The sequence below is a fragment of the Truncatella angustata genome (genome assembly GCF_020726525.1).
Source record: "Truncatella angustata strain MPI-SDFR-AT-0073 chromosome Unknown BKA67scaffold_3, whole genome shotgun sequence".
In the NCBI taxonomy this organism is placed as follows: domain Eukaryota; kingdom Fungi; phylum Ascomycota; class Sordariomycetes; order Amphisphaeriales; family Sporocadaceae; genus Truncatella; species Truncatella angustata.
The window spans coordinates 3,145,670-3,168,717 of NW_025763383.1; the positions used below are offsets into that span (position 1 = coordinate 3,145,670).

Below are 23,048 nucleotides of genomic sequence, written 5' to 3' on the forward strand. Positions count from 1 at the left end.
TAGATTCACCCAGGGAACGCAAGAGGGTGATCTGTTGACGCTTGCCCCAAGACCGTATGTCCATAGATCTGGATGGTAACTTGCACCAAGATGCTTACGCACGAAAGAGTCTGAAATGTCCACAGGCATCGTGCTGTCCGCCCAGTGAACAGAAGCATCTTTAAGCACACCTGCCGAGTTCTGTGTGAGTTTGAACCTGGTTGTAATGATCAAACCTAGTTGCGAAGAGTATACCTGGCATTCCCAAGTTACTAGCGACGATGCAGGAATGTATCATGAACTTTCCCATTGTCGCTGACACCTGATATTGTGGATGAGGCATATTGTATCACATCTATGAACTTGAGCGCAGAATGGTGAACTGGAATGGAACACGGCTGAAAGATGAGAGGCGGAGGGACCGGAGAAGCGGGACAAATTAGATCGATCGAGGATAGTCAGATCATTGGTGCAGATAGCCAACCGGGCTGCCTACGGATCGGTACAGAGTACCGTGCACAAGATGACAGAATGATTGTAACTGACATAATCATCTTCAAGAGTCTTCTTTCGAGAGGTCCTCCGAATGGCCAAGTGTTTGAGACACCGAAGCAAGGTTTGTGTAAAGGGTATAATCCGTAAGCAGTGTTCGCATACCGGCCTCCACTACTTGAACATTGTTCTGGCAATACCAAATATGGCATCGGGTTTTGACGCACTCGTCATAGCTTGAATGTCTACTGACGGGGCTGTGCCTAGTGATCTTATCAATGTGGCACTGTTTACCTCAGAGGACTTGTTGGAGTTCGGGCCAAGATTGTACGCACGCAGTCCTAGCGCCCAAGCCCTCCTCTAGGTGGCGTGTAGCGCTAATAGCAACGTGCCCGCGTGCTAGCCATGACCGGTGCGCTGGAGAGCGAATCAGCGCGCTGAAGCAGCACTCCAAAGTTGGGGGTGGGGGCCATCCCCGGGGCATTTCCAGACCGTCATTCTTGCTCGTCCAGTCAGCTTACAAGTCACAGCTTCGAAGTGCGCTTGTCATGCAGGCTTTATCGCCGCCATACACCAGTTTGTCGTGGGCGAAAGCCTCAACTGACTCTGTTCCGTGTCGGCTCCGACTAGGAAAAGTTTGCCCGTTCTTTGGCTAGGCATGATTTCTTCTTGGTACAAATTCCGAAATCGGGAAGGCTTGTTGACCAATATTCACCATTCAACATCCTGCATCGTGTGTTTGTTTTACGAGCATCTCCCTGACCATATTAGTCGAGCGCCTTGTCTTAAGACACTTTCATCTCAATAAGCCCTCCATCAATGAGTGGGCCCAGATATGAGCCTATTACCCAGGATGCCGAGGAAACTTTAATTATAAGCGGCTTAGACCCTGGGTCTGTGCCGGGGAGCAATACTGTACTCGAGGAAGGCCACGCAGATGAAGGGCCCAGAACCCTAAGCATTGTCACTTCCAAGGAGGGTGTTGCAGATTTGGAATCAGCCGACGGGACTTTGGACAGCTCAACGGAACAGCGCCTAAAAGTAAATAATTCCAAGAAAGAAAAACAGCAAGTCGCAGCATGGAAGGATCTACCGAAAAAGAAGCAGCTGGTCGTCATCACCATGGCCCGACTTAGCGAGCCACTGGTGCAAACGTCGCTGCAGTCATACATGTTTTACCAACTGAAATGGTTTGATCCGAGCTTGCCAGACTCTGTAATCTCAAGCCAGGCCGGCATACTTTCCGCCAGTTTCACAGCAGCTCAATTCTTTACTGCCATGATCTGGGGAAGAGTGGCCGATTCGCCTTGGGCTGGTCGGAAAACAGTTATTCTCATCGGTCTTTTCGGGACTACGATTTCCTGCGTAGGGTTCGGTCTCTCGAAATCTTTCTATCAGGCACTATTCTTCAGGTGCCTAGGCGGCGCCACGAATGGGAATATCGGTGTCTTGAGGACAATGATCAGCGAGATTGTACGGGAAAAGAAATATCAGTCCAGGGCTTTCCTGCTTCTGCCTATGACTTTTAACATCGGCATCATAATCGGCCCAGTTCTCGGTGGAGTTCTTTCGGACCCTGCTGGTTCTTACCCTAATTTCTTCGGCAACGTTTCCTTCTTCAAGCAATTTCCATATGCACTTCCAAACCTCGTGAGTGCCGGGTTTCTTCTGTGCGCTCTCATGGGAGTTTGGCTGCTTCTCGAAGAAACGCACGATGCCCTCCGCGACAAAGTCGACTATGGGCGGGCAATCGCATCCAAGCTAGGAAGGCTGGTGTCCGGCCGCAGGAAGGCGGTGGGCTATACACCTCTCCATTCCCGCGACTCCAGTATCGAAACGATCGAGATGTCGCCAATCGAGCCGCGCGGGAATAGACATAGCTTGGAGTCAAGGCGCAGATACATCACAAAGTTAGCCTTTCGACGTATCTTTACACGAAATCTCTGCCTTACGTTCTTCGCCCACTTCTTCCTTGCCTTCCACCTCGGCACCTTCAACTCACTTTGGTTCGTCTTTCTCTCAACGCCCGTGTACGATCCTTCAAACAGGAACCCGCCAGGTTTCGAGCCATCGCTCCCCTTCCGGTTCACCGGCGGCCTAGGACTTACTTCGCGCGATGTTGGCTTCGCCATGGCAATGTTAGGCGTAATCGGAATAACCATGCAACTTTTCCTGTATCCACGCCTATCCTCTCGTTTTGGTACAGTGAGAATGTGGCGTATCGTCCTGTTCCTTTTCCCTATTGCATATACGCTTCTGCCGCTCCTCAGCCTTGTCCCGTCCGCCACAGCGCCGCCCGACAAGAAAACGGGGCCATGGATCTGGATCGCCCTTGCCGGTGTGCTGTTCATCCAAGTCACGGCTCGCACTTTTGCTCTGCCAGCACAAACGATTCTAGTCAATAACTGTACTCCGCATCCTAGCGTTTTGGGAACCGTCCACGGTTTAGGTCAGAGTGTCAGCAGTTTTGCGAGAACGGTCGGACCGGTATTATGCGGATGGCTGTATGGTCTAGGTCTGAATAATGGCGTCGTAGGGGCGGTGTTCTGGGGACTCGCCGGGGTTGCAATCTGCGGCCTAGCTGCAAGCTTTTGGGTAAGGGAAGGTGATGGCCATGAGATATGGTTAGAAGGTGACGAGGAAGAGGAGGAGGATAGATAATGACATAGCGTATAATCACAAGCGCAAATATTCATCCAGTCATGAATAGAGTTATAGCCTCGTATAACATGTTAATGTACTGTGCCAAGGGTACCATATGCCGCTGTGGATGGGCTTTCGCTTCGATCTTTGAGAGATTGGGATATCTGAAGCATTTGCGCTCTTTGCCTTGAGGCACATACTCCGTGCCTTCGAGGATGACTGAGTTCGAAATCTTTTGAATTTGAGGCTCATCTTAGCGGCGACGGAATATTCTAAGCATTGACGACATCTTGTAGCCGATGATGAGCGGCCATCCCTCGGAACTTGGGGGTTTCATAAAAAGGACCGTTGAGATGCATCAGCTAGATTGAAAGAGCTGGAGTATACATATATTGCCAATTTAGTTGCAGTTCCTTACACTAAGCCACAATGAGATCATGTCTATATATAAAAGCAGATAAATTATATCTAGATGAATGTAGGTAGTCTCAGCTGCAGCATGCAAGAGCGGCTCACTTGCGGTTTTCAGTGCCTGTAGACCTCGAAGCCCCTAATATGGCTACACGTATCAAATCATAATAGTCTTGTCTTCATTCAGAACGACAATCAGCGTCTATTTTTCAACGCAAAGGGTATTCACTGCATGCACAGAGCCTCCCTCTCTAGCCATGCGCGAGCCATCAGTTCCCCTATGCACATGTCCCAAAATATCAAAGGCGGCGGTTGTCTGAATAAATTGTCCGCCTAGCCAAGCAACTGGAGTCGTCTGATACCAACACCAACCATAAAGCTAACCACAAAGCTAACACTCATCAGTGATATGGGAAAGACTATAGCTCCGTTGCCGGTGTAGGTATGAATGATGTATGTTCGGGTGGAACGGCAACCTCAGATTTGTCCTGGCAATATTCATTATCGCCTAAAAATGAGCCGTGGGATAAATCGCTCTGGTCGCTCGAGTCTAACAGTAGATCATACCAACGGTCAATCCACTCATTTAATTAAGCACCGTCTCCCGGTCAAAACGCTGTTGTAGAGCTAAAGTGAAGAAGTCTTCGGGCCAATGGAAAACGTTTGTCGGTCGCCTCTTGCATCCATTCCTCACCAACGGTATCAATGAATGCCTGTCGAATCTCTTCTGCTTCCGACGTGAATGCCTCATTGTCGGAAACATCGAGGGGCTCATTTTCCAAATCATCGCTTTCAGTGTAGCTCGTGTTGCTATCACTGTCGTCGGACTCATTCGAAGAATCTTCAAGTTGGTGTCGCGTTGGTGATTGGCCGTCCTCCTCACTGACAGATTCATCGTGACAGTGTACCGGGGCCCTCACACCATTCACTAGAACATTTATGTTATCACCTCTGTCATAGGTTTCTTCGATTGCGTGTGCTTCTTCCTGAACTGGTTCATCATGGTCCTCATTGGCTTTGCTAAACTTGGACGCTGGAGCATGCTGCCACAGCCAGCCAGGTAAGACACGGCCGACAAATCGAGGTGCAAATATAGCGTCATTCCAATCCAAGACTCCAGTGATAAATATGTCATCATTAGAAGTAATATCCACCATAATATTCCGGGAAAATAGGTCTGGATGATGTAGGCAGACGACATCGTTTTGCGGCTTGAAAAGTCCAATATCTACCATGTCCTGAACGAGTCGTTGACAAGGATCATAGAAACGTTTGACTAAGTTTCCTAGCGCTGGGTTTCTATTGAGTGCCTGGTGTATACGTCGCTGGTAGATAGCTAGCATTATCTCGTTGACAGTAAGGCCGGGAGGATCATGGCGAAGTCTTGCGAGCGGGAGTCGTTCGTTGTTTGTGTGGCTCCAGTCGATACAGCTATCCTCGTACTCTCTGAGCTCCGTGCCAAATGGTTGGGTAAATACACCTCCTGCGACATTAATACCTGGAAGGTAGATTCCATGGTGAACTTCAAGTCTACCAGCGATGTCGTTGATGTTAGTCTCGATGCGCAGGTGCAGTAGACCTAACTCTCTGGCCAGCTTGAGCTTCTGGGTATGTGATAGACCGTCAACCACCCGCTTCAATGGGTGACCTGGTAGGTGTCCTAAAATGACGAGCCGTATCCCAAGGGGTTATTTCTGCCAGCGTCCCAAGTAATGACCTTGGGAACCTGAAGACTTGGTGCGGATGTGCGGAGATACTGAAGGATGGCAACGGAGCGAGGCAGGTCTTCTTCAAGTTCTGGTATTCGAAGAATGTATCTGTCATACAGTGAATCATGGAAGTCGATGGCGAAAAGCTTAATATTTGCTCCTTCATCCAGGAACTGGACACAGAATGCCCCGTTATTTTGTGGCCAAGATCCAGGCACAAGGTGACGGCCTTGGGCAACCAGTGTTCTCTTAGCCCGTACCAGATTTCATTTGTCGCGATATTACTCTCTTCTCTGACATTATTGCTTGCTTTGTTTCGGATGGCCGGTTGCTCCTCACGAACATCGGATTGTAGAGTATGCTTCGTGACGCAGGGTAACGGGAAAATCATATGATGATGCGCGATACAGGAATCCATATTTGGTGATGTGCGCAATAGCGTGACCGATTACATAGAAAGGTTAACTTTCTGGTAGTAATTGATGATTTCGGGGAGAGATGGTTGGAGGGGTAGCAGTCAGGTTGAGGTGAGTGTGTCGCGTTTGCGGCTTGGCGGTGCTGCTGTAAACAAAAAATAGCCAAGAAACACGCAAACAATAAGAAATGCAGGAATTCGTTGTCAAATAAATGGAGGAGAAATGATTGAGGACGATCTGGTAGAATTTGATGTTAAGGCAGGGGGTCATGAAGTGTATTTCACATACACTTTGTTCTTGCCCATAGGATACATAAGTATGGAAACAATTTAGCGATCAATAGTATTGGTTGGGAGATTATACAATTCTTTGCAATCTTGAAATGTGTCACAACAAATCTTGTTCGTCAAATCAAAGCTTTTATTTGCTCGCTGTGTGCGACGGGAGCAATTCTCAAAACCTACTCACAGCTTGGTGTCGCCTCTTTTCCACCCAATCACTAGCTTTCGTTGGTACTCATCACAATAGCTCTTTAGTCAAACGAGTTAGAGTGTGGTGCCTTTTTACAACCAATGGTAGAATGCTCAGAATCGAAGCCAAGCAAAGCCTCATAAATATGAGTGATACAGTCAATCCCATACTTGTTGTTGATTAGCCGGCTGCTAAGTCTCTTTATGGTGTCAAAGCATCTGATTGATTCCTATTCTTCACTTTCTCCCAATGTGAAACCCATTCCTTCACTTCCGCCTCGTCTTTTTTGAGGATGCTGGGTCTCAAACTGAATTGAATTAGTTTCCTGGCCAAAGGGAAGTGGGGATTGGTCGCATCACGCATCCAATCCTTGCCTACTGCGCATTCAAATACTTCCCGAATCTCTGCACCTTTCTCTGTAAAGGGGTCTGTTTTCTCGATATCGAGAGCCTCGAACTCATGATGTTGGTCGCTGTTATGGTCAGATAATGATGAGCTGTCGATCGGCTCACCCAGCTCGTTGATCTGAAGTTTCTGCCAGAGCCACCTAGGCAGGACACGATTGACAAATCGTGGTGCGAACAGGGTAGTGTCCCAATCCACCACACCTGTAATGGCAAGATCGCCATGAGAATCAAAATCAATCATGATATTTCTCGGTAGCAAATCGACGTGGTGAAGGCAGATGTTATCATGAGACTTGAACACGTTCGCCTGTACCATGCCCTCCATGATATCTTGACAGGGCGATAAGTAGTTTTCTACAATTTCAGGGCGAGATGCCAAATCGCCCTGCGCCTGATATATGTAGTACTTAAATAGTCCCAACATTATCTCACTGACGGAGAGTTTAGCGGGACCCTGCTGGGCACGATCAAGCAATATTTGACCTTCGTCTGTATTTGTGAAATCCAGTGGGGCGCCTGTGGAAGGCCAACCCGGGGGGACGAAGGCTTCGATAAACATGAGGTCGTTTAGATCATTGCTTCCGTGATGGAAGTCTTCCTCGTGAACTCTTATCAAGCCGGCTACGTCATTTACGTTGGTCTCGATGTCAAGATATATTTGAGCCAGTTGTTGCGCAAGCTGCAACCTATTCTTGTGAGTAAGGTCATTCCAAACGTCTTCGAGGCAATTTCCGGGAAGGCGCGACATGATGATATACCCATATTGCAGTGGATTGTCGCGACTTTTATCCCAGTTGATGACGTTTGGGATTTTCAATGTCGTTGAAGCGTTCAGGTAATTCAGAATGGCGACAGTCTGTGGAATTTCTTGCTCATTTGCAGGTATTCGCAGGATGTAGTTCTGATCGATACCATTTTCCTCATCTATCGATAAACCAAACACCTTGTTTGATGAGCCTGCGCCTAAATATCGAATAGACGAGGAGTGTAATTGGGCTGTCGGCCACAAGTACTTGCACAACTCTTCTGCCTTGGGGAACCAGTTATCAACGGATAGATACCATACTCTGTTGCTGTTCCTAGTATTTTTTTCCATGCCTGGGTCACCATCTGTGTTGTCGCGGCTACAGAATTTTAGACTTGCGCAGAGTCGGTGATTGTTCATTAAGCTTGATGCAGCTGCCGGATGCATCTTCTTGTCGCCTGACGAAAACGGTGACCACATATCAATTGATAATGCCGTTTGGAGTTTATTTTGAAGCGAACCTGGGTGCGATCGTGTATTAGTTGTCATACGAAGTCGATGGTTGTTTCTGGGTCAAATGATGTTGATTGAACGGCGGCATATAAGCGAGGTTCTACAGGCTTTTTGTAGTTTAGAAGTCGATCGACAGTCATTCAGATTTCTTATAAATGGTGACGTGGATAAACAATTGTTTGTTCCCGGTAGCGAACAATGGCTTCAGGATGTGATAAGAGTTTTATGGTCTTGATTTGTGCCACATCTTTAATCTTTTATTAAGCACGCCCTCTTCATCACGTTTCGTCTTTTAAGTAAGTGATTTGCTTCTCGAGACCCCACCGGCGGCGAAAATTAGCAAGTCATAACAGGAATATTAGTTATTTCTTACAAATTCAAGTTAGTTCCAGTTAAGGGAACGTTTGGTATGTCCAATTCGCAGGCGAGCAGATTAGTTCAATGAGTTTCAGTCACACAAGCTTAAATACTGGGCCATTCGACGCAGGTCCGTGAAGCACTTTGGACAACCCCTAATACCGATACTTGAAGTGAATGTTCTCCCGATCAGTCATGTCAGCTTCAGCATTCAAGCGACCCAATCGCTCGCTCTCCTCTTCAGAAACACCCTGCTCAAAGATTATATTCGCCCGTCTTTTGTTCTCCCAAATATCTAGATATTTATCAGAAGTGTGCAATAGCTATTTAGGTATGGTATGACTCACAGTAGTATCTCCAACAGCCCATTAACACAAACTCCACGCCGTACAAAATGCCGCATGCTGTGATACCCTTGATGTACTTGGGAGCGTCCGACGCGATGAACATCTGCGCACCCACTGCGTTGCCAACACAGTAAGCAATGAAAAGGATGGTTGCCATGACAGTCTTCTTGGTTCTACCAGCCACATTGGAGGGGAGGAAAGTCCAGATCATCAGGCCAGGCAAAGTTCCTGGGACTTGCAGGATGTACATGCCCCATCTTGTCCAGAGCATTCCATTGGTGGGGAGCAAAGCAAGAGCGAGCATTCCTGAGAAAGCCGGCAGCAGGGAAAACATCATCATAATGACTGTTCAGGTTAGCATCGGATTCCGCAGAGGCAACGGGGAGGAGTATCCATACATCTCAAATTTGGCTTTTTCAATGTGACGTACCCAACTAAGAGGAACCAGCAGATGCTGACAGCATAGTATGGTGTTGATCCTTTCAGAAGAGTATCCAAATCAGAGAAGCCGAACGACTTCCAGATCAGTTTTGAGAAAGTCGTGTTTGCACCATTCGGGAGAGCGTTTACAATGGTGACAAAAAAGAAGAAGTATGTTTGCGGATCACGGAATGTGCTCCAGACCTGCTCCCACTTGAACTTATCATGCTTACTGCGATCTGATCCAGTCTGATTGGCTACAACCCGAGCCACTGCAGCGCGCTTCTCATCCTCTGTGAGCCATCGGACTTCACGTGGTGTTCCTAAGACGAAGTATACGAGGATGGCATCGAAGATGGTGAGGGCACCAAGGAAGAAAGAGATGCCCTTCCATGGGGCCAAGCCACCGGGATGGCTTTGAGCATGGGCCCCAATACCATAGTTGATAAGACCGCTAATTATATTCATACCGGCATTAGAGGTACCCCATATAATCGAACGCAGTGTATGTTCTTGTGAAGTGTACCAACTTCCCGTCAAAAGCATGAATGTAGGCGAGATAGTACACTCCAAAGCTCCTTGCAAGAAGCGCAGTATCATCAGATGGGTCCAGTTCCTGGCGAAAGCGATGCAAAGAACCACGATGCCCCATAGGAACATGACAGCCGCTAGGAATTTTGATGTGTTGCATTTTTGCATCAACCAATTGCCTGGAAACTCGCAGGCCATGTAGGAGAGATAGAAGATAGTGCTTAGCCAGTTGTACTGTTCCCCCACTAGCCCTGTATCCTCACGAATTCCGAAGATTGCCTGAACGCTTAGAGACGTCTTATCCGCTTGTTGTGTTCCGTAACACAGCCACATGACTGGTAGTAGCCAGAGATCAATCTTCCAGAGTAACCTCCTCATATATGCGTCGGAGTACTCATAGACCGCTTCGACGGTATCGATGGCCAAATCGTCATGGGCATTTTGTTTTTCGACAACAAGCTCATCGCCACGGTTCTTGTGATCTTCCTCGGCCACCTCCTTGGCTGGCTGCCTGCGAGCTTCGGTGGATTCCATCTTGTAGGTCTAGTTATGATAAGATTGGCCTGATCGTGTGAAGGTATGGAGAGCCAAATAGATGCCGGTGACAAAAGCTTCAATTGTGCAGCTTACAACTAGACGCCATCCGACTGGTATAAGGATTGTGATTCCCTCAGAGGCCATCTACCTGTCCGGCCGGATCTCATCCGGCACCCATACCTCGGAGCCCCACTAAGGCAGCTGGAGATAAGGATATAGCTCTCTGTAGTTGGACTAAACACCACTAAAAGTTTGCCTAGGCTTAGTGCGACCCCATAGTCGCCGACCAATAATCCATGCTATGATAAGATAAGTAGTCTGACATGATTGTGGCTATTGTAAGACTTCCTACATTTTCTACATGCTGGGAGCCGATATTAGTTTTGAGCTGAATTCCGGTACCAGGCCTAAGGTACGGAGCAAGAGAATTATTATAATAATTGCAAAAGTTCGACATTTATTTGACTAGATGATCACATACCGCACTATAACATGGGGGTACGACCTAAAAAGAGGTTTTCCTGTTTGCCATGGACATGAATTCCATATCCTAGTTATCAGAATCTTGGACGATGGTTTTCCCACCAGAAACAAACTTTCTCAGAGCTTGATAACTTGCCATTATCGTGCTTGGAAACGCCCCTTCTAGAGGTCCCGGCCACCGTAGCCACATAGGATAAACCTGGCAACTAAAATTTGAATAGAAAATTATGAAATTAGCAAATAGATTGCTTTATCAGGCCAACACAAAGGCATGGTAATAAGGCTGTTCCTATTATTGTTACTACTACATCCACTTCAAAACTGTCGCTCATGGCCGTGACATATATGGTTACAAACATCCCATTATATTTCTTGGTTGGGATAAAGCTCCACTGCGATTGAAATTTTACATACCTAGCGAGCATTAAAATATCAGACTCATAAAGGAAACAGTTCTATAGTATATCAAAACGCGGCAGTAGATAAAGCTGAAGTCTAATAAGGGTAGAAGACTTCACATGTACTGAAAAGTAACCAAGTAGGTATTACGAGATCACGTTCAACCTTTAAGTAAGACCCTATCTTATGAAACACAGACATTTCGCCTTGCCTAGTGAGTGAAGTCACGCTGAAAATTAATTATCCGCAAGGTCTTTGAAGACTAGAAAGCATATTAGGTGCATCTAAAATACGACACAACAGTTTAATTAAACATCTATAGTTGTCGTGTATCAGTCTCTAGCATGTCGGCACCTGGCCTCAGGATGCAAACCCCCCCTCAAGATGTTCAATAATTCAGATAGATTCAACACATCACCGCATCTCCAACAGACGTTGTACTGTTGAGGCAATTGATAAACCACAAATTCCTTGGTTTGAATGTGAATCTTCTTTCGATTTCTTCCTCGCTAATATGGGCCGATGTCCGTGCTTAACTGTCGCAGCTTTTGGATCCTATCGTCGGCAAGCCCCGGCTTGCCAAGACATATTGCACCTGTAAAATCGGGGCAAGCTCTTTTACTGGTCTATTCGTGATTAGACCAGTTTCACAACATCCAAACCAAGAGCCCTGTTAGCTCAGCGGTAGAGCGCCTCACTAGTAATGAGGAGGTAACTGGTTCGACTCCAGTACAGGGCAATTATTCTTTTGCGTTTTCGTTAAAGGTGCTTGTTTGTGGTTTGATTATCTTTTGCCTAGCTCAACTTGAAATACTTTATTATGACGTGCAAACAAACGTTCCAGGGTCTGGTCCCTGTCTATATGCCAACACAAGGTTTTGAACGTGGCTGTGCCCCAGGCACTGCAACTCGCTATGTATACTCAACTCATATTATCTAAATAGATCTACGAGCTGCAAACCATGTCGTGTTTTTCATGGGGGCACTGTTGGGCTCTGGTGTTCAATCGCTTTCATTGAGAAATATCTGATTTTTATTCTGTTGAAAATTACCAAGCCAGCAGACTGGCCATGGCTGTGACTACCCAGGGCAGGGCACTCCAGCAGGAGAGAGCAATACCGCTAGATGTGGGGACAGCTGTGGGCTGGGCAGACAGCTCTAACAAGATACCATGTGCTGCCGGTAAAGTGACAGAAATTACACCTCCATCACCAACAGTGACGGTCTCCTCGACTTCTGTTCCAACTTTTGCACCGGTGTCAGTGTCAAAAGTTACGCCCGAAACAGTGACTTCGCTCTTGGCATTAGTTCCTGGGCCAGTCAGTCGGGTCACGCGAACATTGCTAAGAGAAGTCCACGGCGTGGTGATGGTCAGTGTGCTGTTTGGGCGCTCGCCTTCGCTGAAGACTGTGCCGTCCGTGGCATTCAGAGTGGAAGGGTTGCTGAGGCCCTCCGTGCCGTTCCAGACTCCCAGGTCGAGGAACACAAGCTTCTTGAGTGCCTGGTCTTGATTGCTACCACTATAGACTGCAAATCCACTGAGCGAGCTTGAGTTGGCATCAGGTATTCCAGAAACACTGAACGATTCATTGCTCGAGGATGCAACAACCTTTGAGATGAAATAGTGGCCGTACCAATTAGCTCTGATGCCAGGCGGTAAGGTTTCATTCTTCAGAGTGTACTCAATTGGTGTGAAGCTGCTATACTCGCTCTCAGCTCCGAGATGAAAGTAAATCTTCTGGAATCCAATTGAGGCAGCTGTCAATACGTAGTCGACGCCCCAAAGCGCGGCACCGAAAGTGTCGCTAATTCCGCTCTTGCCTGAGCAGCTCACAGAGTTGGTCTCGCCCATGACAAGAGGCGAGCCAGCAGCGTCGGCAGCTGCGACCTGAGGTATGTATTGGGATATGTTCTGCCAGAGCACACTGTGGTTGGAGAGTAAGTCGAGGCGCATACGGTGCCATCGTGCAGTGTCACAAGTCGACTGGGGATATAAGTGCGTGGCATAACTGCCAATGATGTCACGATCAGACTGGTCCTCGACCTTGGTAAGATTCTCAATACTAAAGTCGTCGATTTCGTCCTGCTGGTCTGGGACCCATGGTGGATCTGCAAAAACACCTGCTTGGAACTTTGGCGGGCTCGAATCCGACTTGTACCATTCCGAGTCTGTGATCTGACCTGTCAGGTTTCGGAACTGCTCGATATACGTATTCACTCCCCAGCTTGAATCTCTCCATCCCTTGTGGATAAAGTGATCAATCTCGTTGCCCAACTCAAACAATACAAGCTTATCACCCAATGCCGTATGCACAGCCTCCGCTTGCGCGACTGCATCAGCCCAAGCCGACGCATTATTGTTCAGGTTCAGAGTATAGATCAAGTCGGTACCTTCTGGGAAATAGTCGCCCCAGGTAGGATACCACTCTGCGGTAATATTGAATTGGTTGGCGCTTGGAAGCCCTGGTAAGGCTACCGAATTGTTCCCGGTCGACAATGAGTCGTGTATGTAAGTCTGATCGGCGGTATTGCCGCCAACGCGGATGGGTGGCGCTTTGCCGGTGACACCTTTTATGTGCTCTAATAGTGTTGCAGCAAGGGGGTTGCTGATATAGCTGTCTACCCAGATAGGCTCCAATGAGTAGCCGTAAACATCTCGACCAAGTGCTCGTGTCGATAAGTCAGAAGGTACATTGATGCGAACATCTTCAGCTGTGGCACCATTCAAGGCCACAAGGCCGAGAACAACTGCCGAAGCGAAGGCCATGGTTGTTGATGAGTGTAATTCTTCCACCAAATCTTGTGAATCTGAAATCCATTAGGTGTGCAACTGCGCATACCTCCATCTTTAAATATCTTCTAGGGAATGCTGAGGTTTGTTTATGGCCGGTTATGTCATTTGGTTCCTGGACAGAAATCCTGGCCATGTCCAATGGGCCAAGCGACCGTTTCTCAGCGCTAGGTTAGTTTAATTGCGGGGAGAGGTTGGGGTAACGGGGCAGCAGGAGCCGAGAGCTCTAGCGTTTCCCAGAGCCAACTTACGATGCAGTTTGGGATCGTCAATCGCTCATTATTGAAGGAAAATTGTTTTCAACTCATCGTCTGCTCTCGTTTAAGGCCTAGGAGCCACTTGAGCTAATCGGCTGCCAGCGGAGTGCGGGCATAAGAGCTCACACGCAGTCCGAGTTCATCGGTCACAACACGTCTAGTCTCGATCGGTGACCAATTCGATGTACCGAGTACTCTGCAGGACAACAGGAGTCAAGGAAACGGCGCTCGCCCAACGAAATAAAAGAAAACACTGGGGGTTTGGCGCGCCAATGTTCTCCGGATACGTATGTGGAACCGCTACGTAAAGGTCAGGTACGCAGCTGGAGCGCTTGCCGGTTAAAGGTATCTTTGCATGTGTATTACCCCGAATTTCGGGCCCCTTCTGTCCCAGAACCCCGACCATTCTGTTGCCTGAAGTTTACACATGTTGAATCGATAGATGCTGTGAACCGCACTGAAGCTCGTATTCGATTCCCAAGCTACTGAATCCATCGCAATGATGAGCCTGTCTGCATTATCCGTAAGGCAAGTCATGCTGTTGCAATTGGTTGCCTGGTTGCCTGTTGTAAGGGGCTACCGTGCACATTTTGTGTTTGGCCTGTGAGCGATCTCGCCAATGTACATGCGATCAAAACGTTCCGCCGACATCGAACGGGGGCAGATGGTCTCATCTTGGAGCAATCTCACTTCCGGGACTCTCAGCTTGGATGATTGTTGGTCAGCGGGATTTGACACTCCTCAACTGGAGGCCATTGGCCGCCGTCGATCAACCGGCGGAGCAAACCCATTGTATGGGGTTGCATACACGATTAGGGAGCTATCACAACAGTATGGACATCACTTGACACTCTGAAGATTGCAAGGCCACTACTGTCACGTCAGCTTTCTGCTACCTCTTCCGCTGTTCTCGTTGCTTTCCAATTGCGGACATGCTAAACGACACGCTGAAGTAGAGCGCCATATCATGGCTCGCTTATCGTCCGAGATATGGTGCTCACTGCTCAGTGAGCGCATCACACACGCCTTGACTCACAGAACTGCAGATTAAAATCAAGCTCCGGTATCACGGTTATTTGCAATCGTTTTTGGTCGGCTCATGCAGATAAGTCGAGCACTTTGGCATGGCTTCTACAGGCTTCAAGCGGAGCGCAGAAATGACCGATTCTGGTACCCGAAAAGCATTTCATGTAACTCAAGCAGGAAGAACTGTCACGAGGTTCAGGTACGCTTGATTATGGCTTGCTCAATCCTCTGTCCTCCGGTCAATCTCGGAGTATTGGCGGTGTGCTAGCAATAGGAGCTAAGGTCAACGTGCCTCTTATAACTAGGAAGTCAGCACCCAGAATCTTGCCGTCTCAACAAACCTACCACGGCGGCTATCTGCATGAGGACTCCTTGAAAGCCTCAAATGAAGTCTAAAAGGCAAAGAAGGCACCGAGCCCCGACCCTAGTTAAAGTGTAACGAGTATGAGATGTACCAGAAGCAACATCGCAAATTTGAGCGGACACTCCCCAAACTGCTTGAATTTGCGCATTTGAAAGGTGTTAAGCAACTGATTATGGATTGTTAATCTTTGGCATTCGACCCTCTCATGTCTCTGGAGGACATGGTTGTGGAGATCTCGAAACTTTGCCTCGAGGGTAGCGGCTGGAGCGGCATGAATGGGCCATTCGCCAAACATAAACGGATGTAAGACCACAGCTGTTCGCTTTGAGAATTATTGCGGGCGACTAGATGTTACTTTTTTATCTAAGCAATACACTATCCAGCCATCCGACGACAACTTTGACCTGGAGGAGGAAGCCATGAAGAGACCCTTCGGACCGAAAAGGAAACGCTGCAACAAGCAACAGGTTGACTGGCTAGACCACGTTCACCACTACGACCTTAAGATAGTATTATGGTCTGACCCAAAGGGCCAGGAGACACCGCGTATCGGCCGGGTCATACTCCAAGCGACCTTATGGAAACAAATGAGCGCACTACGCGCCATGGTCCCAAGAGCACCCCTTGTACGACGGAATTGGCGAACTGGCTATTCTTATGGGGATCGAGCGTCCGACGTGAATAGCGCTCACGCTGACTGCATTATTCAATCGTCGGGCGGCATGACAAGAAGTCTCCAGCCGAATGAACCTAGTATAAAGGACATTTGCCCAATGTCACAGTGACTGAGGATAGAAGGTGACGGCACTTGATTAGCGGCCTGGAAGCTTCTGACAGAATTCCAACAAGTAAAGGCTTCTTGGTACATCATCGCTTCGATTTCATGCAACATCGGGGAATGATATTCGTCTCGGATGTTTTTTTGGGTAGTCGTATGCAGCTTTTCGTACGAGTCGGGGTTTCGTCTTGGAAGCTTACGAGGATGGAGGTACGACCACGTGTGTGCAGGGAATGAGCAGAACATTTCCTCCGAGATCTGGATCACGTTGCGACGGAACATTGTGTCTACCTGGGCCATTACTGTCGAAAACACCTGACAAATGAGAGATGGGTGCCCGTGTTATTCTGACCCAATTGAAAGCGGCAGTCGAGATCGATCTGTCAAAGGGCTGACGAATCGGCCGCTGTGTTGAGCCCCACTCCCCTCCGCATCTGAGGGTTCACATGTTTTCAAGGTTGTCGTATTATAAATACCCCGACTTTGTTATTGGTCCCAACCACAAGGTTGCATCAGGAACCATAGTCACCCTTCCCATTGCCTAAATCAGCAGGTGTTCGTTTCACAACATCGTGGTAAGTTTATTGGGCTCGACATGAGACCTTCCGAACAGTCCAAATCCTCCGTGGACAGGACCAGCGCCGGGCAGCGCAGCGCACCATTCGCGTCCACCCTGCGACAACGGCACAAGTCTTGCGTCGCGGTTCCTGATTCCTAAAGGACCATGAAGAACCCTTGCGGCTGCCAGCGATGCTACTGATGCATTCGAGGCACTTAAGCGATCAGGCACTGTTTTTGATCCATTTACGTGGTTGACGAGAAGCAGAGACTAGCTAGCACCCGATGAGACAAGGTAGAGCGAGTGTGGGATACAAAGTTCGCCCCTAGGACAGCGCACTTATATCAGTCACGATATATCACGCTCGGGGATATCTGAGCTAAGAATGCATACTCACAATGCTTCCAAGACATCTCAGCATTTACTAAGCTTGCGGGTTTCAGCTCTTGGCAATTCCACTCGTTAATCCATCATGTTGTCGCTCATTTTTCTCGTCATCTCCGCCCTTGGGGTCGCCCTCGCGGCACCAACGGCCGCTGTCGACACTCTGCCTCGCCCAGCCGAGTCTGCAGCCCTCCCTTCCGGAAGCCCGGTGCCCCCAAAGCAAGATCCGTGGTACGCGCCGACGGACGGGTGGCAAGCGGCCAGTCCCGGCCAGGTGCTGCGCGTACGCGTGGCTCAGGGTCAACTGGGCTTGACCTTGGACGGGCTCGCGGCGGCTTACAACATTCTCTACCGCACGACCGACAGCAACGCGCAGCCTTCTTGGGCTGTCACCACGCTCCTGATCCCGGGAAATGCAAGCACGGAGTCGAGATCTTTGCTCTCGTACCAGATACCATACGACTCGGCAGATCTCGATGCTGGCCCCAGCTATACGCTCTCCCAATTCGCGCCTGCTGGTAAGACGCCCCTGAACTGTGTCTCCGAGATCGAGGGTGCTCTTGCCGCTGGGTATTATGTTACCGTGCCAGACTATGAGGGACCACTCGCTTCGTGTAGGTTTACCCCGTCGTAGTTCTCGTATGGCTGGTTTACTTACAAGCCATAATAATAGTCACCGCGGGAGTCATATCTGGACAAGCCACGCTAGACGCAGTGCGCGCATCCGTCAAGTCGGATCTCGGCCTGCCCGGCATCCCGGAAGCCAAGTATGCTCTATGGGGCTACTCCGGCGGCGCGCTCGCGAGCGAATGGGCAGCCGAGCTCCAGGTCACGTACGCGCCCGAGCTCGGCTTCAGCGGCGCTGCCCTGGGCGGCCTGACGCCGGACACCTTCAGCGTGTTCAACACGGTGACGAGCACGTACAGCGCCGGGCTGATCCCGCCGGGCATCGTGGGTCTGGTGTCGCAGTTCCCGGAGGCCGAGGCCTTTCTGCTCGGCCGGCTCAAGACGGCCGGCAAGTACAACCGGGACAAGTTCCTGTCGGTGCTGAACCTGACGCTGCAGGAGTCGGCGCCGCAGTTCGCCTTCGAGAACATCTACGACTACTTCGTGGGCGGGGAGGCCAACTTCGAGAACCCGCTCGTGGCGGCCGTCCTGGACAGCAACGGCCGGATGGGCCGCCACGGCGTCCCGCGCATGCCGCTCTTCGTCTACAAGGCCATCCGCGACGAGGTCAGCCCCGTCGCCGACACGGACGCCCTGGTTGAGGGGTACTGTGCCGCGGGCGCCACCATCGCGTACGACCGGAACACGCTCACCACGCACAAGGACGAGCAGGACGCCGAGTCGGCCGGCGCGTTCGCCTTCCTGCAGAGCGTGCTGTCGGGGACTTATGTGCCGCCCGAGGGGGGCTGCGTCGTCCGGAACGTGTCGATCGCGAACCCGAACAAGCCCCCGGGCGGTTCGGAGGGTAGTGGCGGCAGTTCTCGGCCGCCGAGCTTCTTGGGCTGAGGTGGTTGACACCGCAGTGCCGACTTTGTGACAATAAGGGCGGAGGAAATAGGTCGATACTATCTTGATCCCCGAAGTTTGCGGGGACATCCATTCCTTTGTAGAAGACAAACAAAGAAAGGTGTCCAATGACCTCGCTGAAAACGAAACCATGTAGTGTATTCATACAATTCATCCATGTAAAAGTCATCGTCGAATGCGTACAAGCCTCGCTGGACACTGCTATTGAAAAGAAATGATACCGTTTAGAAAAGTAACCAAGCTCCAACGAATTGCACGACGGTCATGTTTGTGATTGCTAAAGAGGGGCATCCGGATCCGCGAAAGCAGGGAATCTCAACCCCACGGTGAAAGTCACTGAAGTACAAGGTCTGTTGGGATACGCACTATTAGTGAGTAATGCTGGTTTAAGCGTCTTGTCCAGCAACAGCTTTGGCGTACAGATGAGTGGACATATTCCACTGAAAAATTATTTCCCATAGTATGATTCCTAACCCACACAATGCGTACGGACAAGAATTCAGCCTGATCCTGCATCTCGCCAACGAAGAAAGCTAGATATATCACTTCAGAGGTTGAATTCGACCTGTCAAGTCCTTTGAATGGCAGAGGACTCATCTTTGCGTGGAGAGAATTGGCAGATGCAACAAACGATGGATCAGTTCGCATAGCCCACTGTCACAAGCTAGTCTAGCAGCATATATGAATTATACGGGCATTTGTGTTGTTATTCAGTGGGTTTTACGGCGTCTTACGAAAGCACTCGCATTTTATCGTACTGTGACCACCGGCGGGTCTGGTAGCGCGTTCTTGAGCAAGAAGTCGACCTTGGTAGCAGAGCCGGTATCGTTGGGATCCTGATAGAACCCTACAACCTATCTCTATTGCGGAACCTCATATATCGAGTAGGCCGCTCTTGCTATCCAGATATGGCCATGCATTGCTAAAGAACTGGACCCGTTTCGGGGCGATCAGTTCTTGCAGCGTCCAAGACCGATAAACCCACCAACACGAATATTGGACCGCCGGCGAACCCGCTCCCAGAGTGTCTCGGGTGTCAATATCTCACTCAGACACGCGTAGCATACCATTGTTCCGGAGAAATGGAGTTGATGGCCTCGGACGACTCTGCACTGGACGTCTTATCGATGCAGCACGTGTCGACCCGGACCCCACTCCCAACCATCTTCCAGAGCCTGGAGGCAGCAACTTCTCGGCCCGGGCGAGCATGACGGCAGCCTTCCCACGCCCGAGCGATGCGCACGGTCGCAAGCCCGTAGGGTAGACTCGAGGTTTCCATAGCGACCTGTCCAGGTTCAGTTGTGCGTCAGTGTAGGGCGACGGAGCATGTCAAGATGTGGTATTAGATGGTGAGGCTGGTGGAAATGGGGGGGGGGGGGGGGGGGGGGGGGGGGGGGGCGACTGCCAGGTCGTCCACGCCTCTAGCAAAATTTGATCAAATCAGCAGCACTGCAGGAAGGGGCGTAAATTGATTAGTTACAGCGAAACTTGGAACTCGCACCCAGATCTCAAACGCGGAACTGTAATATTACCATCAACACAATTCTTCATTCCAAAAAGTGTGACAACTAGCATGATTTGCCATATAGTACAAGTTTGAATTGGTCTCTGAAAGAAAATAAAAAATGTATAACTATATGCAAATGGCATTGAAGCGATCAGCCGGTGCAACTCTTGTTGATGCTGGTGACTATCCCCTATCTGAAATCCCGCTTTTCTCATGCTGTCCATGTTCATCAAGCGGTACACGGAATATCAGCACACCCATTGGCGTAGCATTAGAAGATATAGGCCGTCCTCATTTCTGTCCCCATTGACAACCATGCACCCAATTTGTACTGATATACATATAGGCCGCCAGTACTTCCGAGACGCCAAGCAAGCTTTGCTGCTGATGCTGAGGCCGATGGTTTGGTGTGTTTTTGACAAAGGAAAAATATGGATATCGGAAGCAGTCGCAAACCCTTGAAATCGATCTTGCAAGAAAAAGACGAACGCCATAAAAACAAAACCAGAAGCAAGCCTGAACCCCTGTGTCTATGCTTCCATCCGATGCAAGTAAGGGACGGTTAGATTAAACGAGTATGAGACGACCTGAAATGTCATGATTGCGTCGTGAATGTTGCGTGAATGCCAGCAGCGAGCTGGATGCTTTTTGTAGAATGCAGTCCGTCTACAATGTTATCCTCCACTTTCATTTTGTACTCTGGTTGGACATGGAATGCTTCCCCGTCTCGATCCCATCATCATCACCTTCTCCGGTCAATCTCTTCTTGTCGTGTTTCGTGCTGTCGAGTGACAGCTTATCTTGCATAGCTTCTCCCTGAAGCCACATGGCGTTGTGATCTACCAGGGGCCTACCCGGACAGGCGCGCCGTATTGGCCGGAGAGAATCTCGTCGAGGACGGAGGGTTGTTGCTGATCTTGTGGCGAGCCACCAGGACCGCCAACCCAGCCCACATTGTTCGTCATGGCGCTCATGGCACTTGCAAGTCGGCCGCCAGACTGCTGGTTGTGCTTGACCAGAATCTGGTCCCATCCGCCAGAGTGCAGAACAAAACCGCCGGCCTTCTTGGCTGCCTCGTCGATGACCAGGGCCCATGCCCTCGAGATCTCGTCGTAGGCGTTTTCCTTGTGGTGGCGATAGCCCTTGCTCTCCCAGTCCGGGAGCCCGTGGAGGACCTTGGTGACTCCATCCAGGTACTCGAGCGAGATGTTGGCTTGCGGCTCGTTGGGCGGAAGATATTGAGGCGTGAAATCTGCGAGGGCGTCGAGGAGGTTGACCAGCGGTGCCTTGACACGATGGTATGCGTAGTCTGAGCTCGTCTCCCCGTATGGGAATGCAATCTGTAGCTTTTGTTGATACTCTGCCAGAACCTGGAATGCCGATGCTATCGATGGCCTCGGTGCACTCCTCGCCACTTCCTGTCCGATCTCTGGTTGTCGCTCGCATATTTGTTGGAGGACGCTCCGCAACGATGCTGCATCGAGTGTCTCGAGCAGTCTAGGTAGGGGAAGCGGGCGGCCGGCGATATCGTTGGCACGGATCTTCTTCTGTGGCCGGGACAGCTGTCGATTCTGGAAGGCGGGAGAGGAAGACGGGGAGCCAGACATGTCAACGTCGTCGTCGGCCTTTCGTTTCCGGTTGCCAGACATGCTGTTGCTGTTGGTGTTGTTATTGGTGTTGTTATTGGTGTTGTTGTTGTTGTTGTTGTTGTTGTTGTTGTTGTTGTTGGGAAATGGGGACACTGGAAGAAGGGAATATTAGTATTTTTGCTTCAACATGATCAGGTCTTGTGCGTGTTGCTGCAGGATGCAAAGGGCGGCGCGGCATGGCTGGGAAATTGGGCCTCGTCGGGTCCGCAGGCATCAGACGGGGTGGGTGCAGGCTATGGACAGGACAGTCAAGAAGGGAGAAGACAGAGAAGAGGAGAAACAAAAAACATACTAGATCGAGATGGAGATGGTCGGGAGGGGTTGTGCTGGCGAGGGAAGAATGGAGGTTGCGGCGACAGCAAGACGTTCATCGTAGCTCGTATCTCGTATCTCGTGCCCGATGCCGACCGTCGCTGTGAAGACGTGGTGTGGAGTGCAGAGCAGAATGATGCCGCTGGTGATGCTGATGTTGATTGAGATGCCGCCGGGTCGGGCAGGTTTTTGTTTTGTGGTGGGCGGTGGCGGCCTGAGGGAGTCGGCACAGCTGGTGCAATGAATGTCCAAGTTCGTCCGTCTGCTTGACCTTGGTCTAGTTCACCCGTCGGAAGGGAGGTGGTCTTTCGAAAACCAGATTGACTGACGCAGACGCAAGGGAGAAAAGACGAAACAGAAAAAGGTGCGGATGGGAGTGCGGGCGTGAGGGGTTTGAAGAGGTAGTCAAGTGAGTGAGTGAGTGAGTGAGTGAGTTGAGTTGAGTTGAGTGGGTGAGGTTTGTAGATGCCCAAGGATTGAGAGTGCACTCTAATCGGAGAGACTAACCTAGCTCTTGTGCAGGAAGGATTCGAGTTCATTCAAATTCATTCAGACGCAAAGGCAAGTGAAAATGAAAATGAAAATGCCCCCGGGAGTTGGGTCAAGTTAGCCCAACTAGGTACTGTTACATCCCCCATGGTACAGCGCTGTAGCTGAGCTCATTACAGTTGCTTTAGTGCGTTGTGGAGATTTCAATCTGGTTTCAATCTGGCGAGAAAATGCTCTAACCTCACAGTCGTCCTAGACTAACCTAGACTAACCTTGGGTTAAACTGCAGCGTCGGGCCTCGTTCTTTGTTGGACCTTGTCGCTGGTCATGATTTTTGTCCCGTGTGCATTGCAGTAGCCTGCTCATTTTTAGTGCCCAGAAACGTCAGCCGTTTATCGTCCATTATTGGTCTCCTCACCAGATCCTTTTCCTCTACGGACTGCAGTGCTTGGTATTCTTCCCAAGAAAGAGTCTACATGGTACCAAACCAACACTTGTGGACGAATCGCGTGGTCCCAGTCGTGGTCAACCTCCCAAAG

The 23,048-nt window shown here is 49.8% G+C and overlaps 8 protein-coding genes and 1 non-coding gene across 9 annotated transcripts; 3 read left to right on the forward strand and 6 right to left on the reverse strand.

The window, feature by feature from the left end:
- Positions 1-1,165: 1,165 nt before the first annotated feature.
- Positions 1,166-3,237, forward strand: BKA67DRAFT_562065 (major facilitator superfamily domain-containing protein). Its single transcript, XM_046102572.1, has one exon. The coding sequence runs from the start codon at positions 1,291-1,293 to the stop codon at positions 3,130-3,132; it is 1,842 nt and encodes a 613-aa protein (XP_045960145.1). The 5' UTR covers positions 1,166-1,290; the 3' UTR covers positions 3,133-3,237.
- An 896-nt stretch (positions 3,238-4,133) lies between these two features.
- BKA67DRAFT_534786 (uncharacterized protein) lies at positions 4,134-5,652 on the reverse strand (the record flags this gene model as incomplete). Its single annotated transcript, XM_046099919.1, has 2 exons — positions 4,134-5,185; positions 5,283-5,652. The coding sequence occupies 2 exons, from the start codon at positions 5,650-5,652 to the stop codon at positions 4,134-4,136; spliced, it is 1,422 nt and encodes a 473-aa protein (XP_045960146.1).
- Positions 5,653-6,322: 670 nt separating this feature from the next.
- On the reverse strand, positions 6,323-7,720 carry BKA67DRAFT_657782 (uncharacterized protein; the record flags this gene model as incomplete). Its single annotated transcript, XM_046107169.1, has 1 exon — positions 6,323-7,720. One exon carries the CDS (start codon positions 7,718-7,720, stop codon positions 6,323-6,325), a length of 1,398 nt encoding a protein of 465 aa, XP_045960147.1.
- Positions 7,721-8,298: 578 nt separating this feature from the next.
- On the reverse strand, positions 8,299-10,147 carry BKA67DRAFT_622216 (major facilitator superfamily domain-containing protein; the record flags this gene model as incomplete). The annotated part of the gene is made up of 3 exons (XM_046105494.1): positions 8,889-10,147; positions 8,491-8,835; positions 8,299-8,438 (listed from the first exon to the last, which is right to left on the reverse strand). Exons 1-3 carry the CDS (start codon positions 9,973-9,975, stop codon positions 8,299-8,301), a joined length of 1,572 nt encoding a protein of 523 aa, XP_045960148.1. The 5' UTR covers positions 9,976-10,147.
- Positions 10,148-11,527: 1,380 nt separating this feature from the next.
- On the forward strand, positions 11,528-11,599 carry BKA67DRAFT_t78. Its single transcript has one exon. It is a non-coding gene; the product is annotated as a tRNA-Thr (tRNA).
- A 257-nt stretch (positions 11,600-11,856) lies between these two features.
- On the reverse strand, positions 11,857-13,804 carry BKA67DRAFT_562067 (glycoside hydrolase superfamily). Its single transcript, XM_046102573.1, has one exon. It carries the CDS (start codon positions 13,625-13,627, stop codon positions 11,909-11,911), a length of 1,719 nt encoding a protein of 572 aa, XP_045960149.1. The 5' UTR covers positions 13,628-13,804; the 3' UTR covers positions 11,857-11,908.
- Positions 13,805-15,885: 2,081 nt separating this feature from the next.
- On the forward strand, positions 15,886-18,978 carry BKA67DRAFT_592035 (secretory lipase-domain-containing protein; the record flags this gene model as incomplete). The annotated part of the gene is made up of 4 exons (XM_046104793.1): positions 15,886-15,924; positions 17,201-17,633; positions 17,693-18,481; positions 18,956-18,978. 4 exons carry the CDS (start codon positions 15,886-15,888, stop codon positions 18,976-18,978), a joined length of 1,284 nt encoding a protein of 427 aa, XP_045960150.1.
- On the reverse strand, positions 18,910-19,909 carry BKA67DRAFT_645313 (uncharacterized protein). The gene is made up of 4 exons (XM_046105876.1): positions 19,620-19,909; positions 19,311-19,399; positions 19,042-19,206; positions 18,910-18,992 (listed from the first exon to the last, which is right to left on the reverse strand). The coding sequence occupies exons 1-4, from the start codon at positions 19,759-19,761 to the stop codon at positions 18,939-18,941; spliced, it is 450 nt and encodes a 149-aa protein (XP_045960151.1). The 5' UTR covers positions 19,762-19,909; the 3' UTR covers positions 18,910-18,938.
- A 989-nt stretch (positions 19,910-20,898) lies between these two features.
- Positions 20,899-22,079, reverse strand: BKA67DRAFT_592036 (Cut8 six-helix bundle-domain-containing protein; the record flags this gene model as incomplete). The annotated part of the gene is made up of 2 exons (XM_046104794.1): positions 20,899-21,715; positions 21,997-22,079. The coding sequence occupies 2 exons, from the start codon at positions 22,077-22,079 to the stop codon at positions 20,899-20,901; spliced, it is 900 nt and encodes a 299-aa protein (XP_045960152.1).
- Between the last annotated feature and the right edge of the window lie 969 nt (positions 22,080-23,048).

What these genes read in the sequence shown, in the direction of transcription:
- BKA67DRAFT_562065 (XM_046102572.1), top strand. Translation starts at nt 1,291, where the DNA reads ATGAGTGGGCCCAGATATGAGCCTATTACCCAGGATGCCGAGGAAACT.
- BKA67DRAFT_562067 (XM_046102573.1), bottom strand. Translation starts at nt 13,627, where the DNA reads ATGGCCTTCGCTTCGGCAGTTGTTCTCGGCCTTGTGGCCTTGAATGGT.
- BKA67DRAFT_645313 (XM_046105876.1), bottom strand. Translation starts at nt 19,761, where the DNA reads ATGCTCGCCCGGGCCGAGAAGTTGCTGCCTCCAGGCTCTGGAAGATGG. An exon ending in TCCATTTCTCCGGAACAATG is followed by an intron (nt 19,400 to 19,619) that starts GTATGCTACGCG and finishes GATAGGTTGTAG; the next exon opens with GGTTCTATCAGGATCCCAAC. An exon ending in CAGACCCGCCGGTGGTCACA is followed by an intron (nt 19,207 to 19,310) that starts GTACGATAAAAT and finishes AGCTTGTGACAG; the next exon opens with TGGGCTATGCGAACTGATCC.